Below are 2,644 nucleotides of genomic sequence, written 5' to 3'. Positions count from 1 at the left end.
GTGCCAGCTGTATTAAACACTGACAGAATAAACAGAAAATTGTGGATTTCTCACACATTACTAAACTTGGACATAGTTACAAAATATAACAAAAGATGAATCTATGAGGGGAACTGTGTTTGTTTACAATCCCTGTGGTTCAGGCTGCTGCATGATTTGAGACATCACTTATTTTTCATTTGATTGGTTCATTGGTCGGGTTATGTCACACAGATGAGATTAACGTGACGTTATTTTATATGTATTGACTAACTTTTTTGTTTTGTTTTGTTATTTCACACGGAGTTAAACTCTACAAAAAGAAGCTAACGTTAGCTAAAGTTAGCTTACCGTGCTCGRTGTCATCCTGCTCTCGTCTTTGGCGTCATACTGCTGGACGGTTCAGTACYGCCTTCGGTAATTTTCCTTCGAGTTTGGTGTAGTCCATTATTATTGTTGTGTCGCAAATAAAACTGAACAAGATTTGAGTGTTTAATTATGGAGGCAGGCGACTCTCTGCTCAGCTCAACAGGGCCGGGTTTACAGTAAGGCCAGGCTGAGAGAGCAGCAGCGCCATCTACTGGATGAAGGCAAAACTACACCGAAATAAGGTTTAAACTGATGTTTTCAAATAATTGAATGGAAGAAATTTTAATCTGATAAACCATTATTCGACAATTAATCGTAAGTCGATTAATTGTTTTTATCCCTAAAAATAAGTGTTAAAAATCTGTATTGTTCCACACAAGTGTGTACTGAACCTAAAGCATTGTATTTAACGGTTCAATACGGGTACATGTATTGTTGCACCCCTATTTGTAAGGGGTCCCCAGACCCAAAAAGTTTGAGAACCCCTGGTTTAGCGTACCAAGACCAGTAGCAAACTAAGCACTTCATGAAGACAYATGGCATCAACCTCTGATTACTGTGCTTTACTCTGTTTATTTCTGCAGCCAACGCTTCTCCGGAACGATTGAATGTAAACAAATTAAGATTTGACAAAATTTAATTTAAGACTTTGGAAGAAAATCTGTGCATTTAAGACTTTTTTAGGCCTAAAATTTAGATTTTCAAATTTTAGACTTTTTAAGAATGAACCCTGAAACAAGCCTCTCTTACCTGTAGGCAGTTTCCCCACAGTGTCGTAGACGGCGTGAGCAGGCTCCTGTGTGCAGCAGTGAAACTGTTCAAACTGGACAGACTGAACTTTACCGCTGGGCTGCAGGTCAAACACCTCGATGTGTCCGGGCAGAAAGGGAACGATGCTGGCAGCAGTGGTCATTGAGTGGGTGATGTCTATAAGGCCTGCCATCAGAGCAACAGGTTAATCAGTCAGCTCAAGAACAAGAAGAAAGAGATCCAAACAGTCCCTCTACCTTTGGCCTCGGAGCAGACTGCAAGGAAGCCATCGTCGGTCAGGAACTTATACAAAGGTCGAACTCCGTACGTGTCTCGACCCAGATGGACTTTRCTGTTGGCAGTGTCCAGCAGGACAAAGGCAAACACGCCGTCCAGGAGAGAGGCCATCTTCTTGATGCCGAAGCGGTCGTACAGATGTAACAAAACCTCCCCGTCCATTTTAGTCTGATAATCAAAGCCGAACTGCTCCTTCAGCTGGAAGAGCAGGAAGAGTTGCAAACATTAAACTATGTAAAGTTATGACATCATCCCTGAAGCTCCTCCTATTAATGGAGYTGTTATTGAGATTTCACCAGAGAACTTAGTGTTACCAAAGGTGCCATGTTGTTGAATCCAGCACGACTAACACCAAGTTGAATGGCACAGGTTAGGGTCTGTGTGATCTGGGGCTGTCGTGTTGGATCCAGGGTTGGGTCTGCCACATCGATCGGGGTCTTTTCCTCAGTTTTGAGGGTATTTCTTAAGTTATCTGTGGTGAAGAAAGAGCTGAGTCTAGAGGCAAAGCTCTGGATTTACAGCTCTGTCTACGGTCCAACCTCACCTATGGTCATGAGGCGTGGATCAGGACCGAAAGAACCCGATCCTGGTGGCCAAAATGGTCTTCTTTCATAGGGTGGCCATCATCCAAGGGGAGCTCAGCATAGAGCCGCTGCTCCTCCACATCAAAAGGAGTCCGTTGAGGTGGTTCATCTGATTAGGATGACTCCATACTGAGAGAGTCTGAGTATTCTGAAGTATTTAATGTATTCTGAAGCCCCAGAATACATTAAATGTCTCATTTCCCCTTACAAGCCCAGATGGGACCTCCACTCACAGTATCAGAATCTCCTTATGGTTCCCCTCACTCACTTTAAGACCCGTGCTGACCGTGCCTTCTCCTCTGTGGCCCCCAGGCTCTGGAACGAACTCCCTGTTAATCTGTGCTCCCTTCATAGCATTGTCTCTTTCAAGACTCAAGTGTTTAGCTAACCATTCACCATTAATGCCAGCCTACCTCCATAGTGAATGCTCGCCAACCATGTGTTTTTCCTATTATTGAACATACGGCAGATTTTTCTCTCCCCCATTTCTCTAGGTTTTGTGTATCTTTGTATATTTTGCTCTACGTTGACCGTGTGTTTGAGTTACAATTTTAGAATTTAATCTTGATTTGATGTTTTCATTTCGTTGCTTATGTATAATTATGCTTTATTTTGTTTCATTTTATCTTTCCACCATTTTTACATTGTTAATGATTGTACAGCAC

The 2,644-nt window shown here is 42.6% G+C and overlaps 1 protein-coding gene across 1 annotated transcript in view; it reads right to left on the bottom strand.

The window, feature by feature from the left end:
• asns (asparagine synthetase) overlaps positions 1-2,644 on the bottom strand; it is a 21,838-nt gene that overhangs the window by 14,601 nt on the left and 4,593 nt on the right. Inside the window, exons 3-4 of the mRNA XM_014025273.1 lie at positions 1,356-1,593; positions 1,099-1,284 (exon numbers count right to left, since the gene is read on the bottom strand). Coding sequence (XP_013880727.1) covers positions 1,099-1,284; positions 1,356-1,593 — 424 coding nt within the window. The remainder of the gene's footprint in view (positions 1-1,098; positions 1,285-1,355; positions 1,594-2,644) is intronic.

Source organism: Austrofundulus limnaeus, unplaced genomic scaffold (genome assembly GCF_001266775.1).
Source record: "Austrofundulus limnaeus strain Quisiro unplaced genomic scaffold, Austrofundulus_limnaeus-1.0 Scaffold464, whole genome shotgun sequence".
Lineage (NCBI taxonomy): Eukaryota > Metazoa > Chordata > Actinopteri > Cyprinodontiformes > Rivulidae > Austrofundulus > Austrofundulus limnaeus.
Note: the sequence above shows the minus strand (reverse complement) of the source record. Positions and strands in the feature narration are given on the sequence as shown.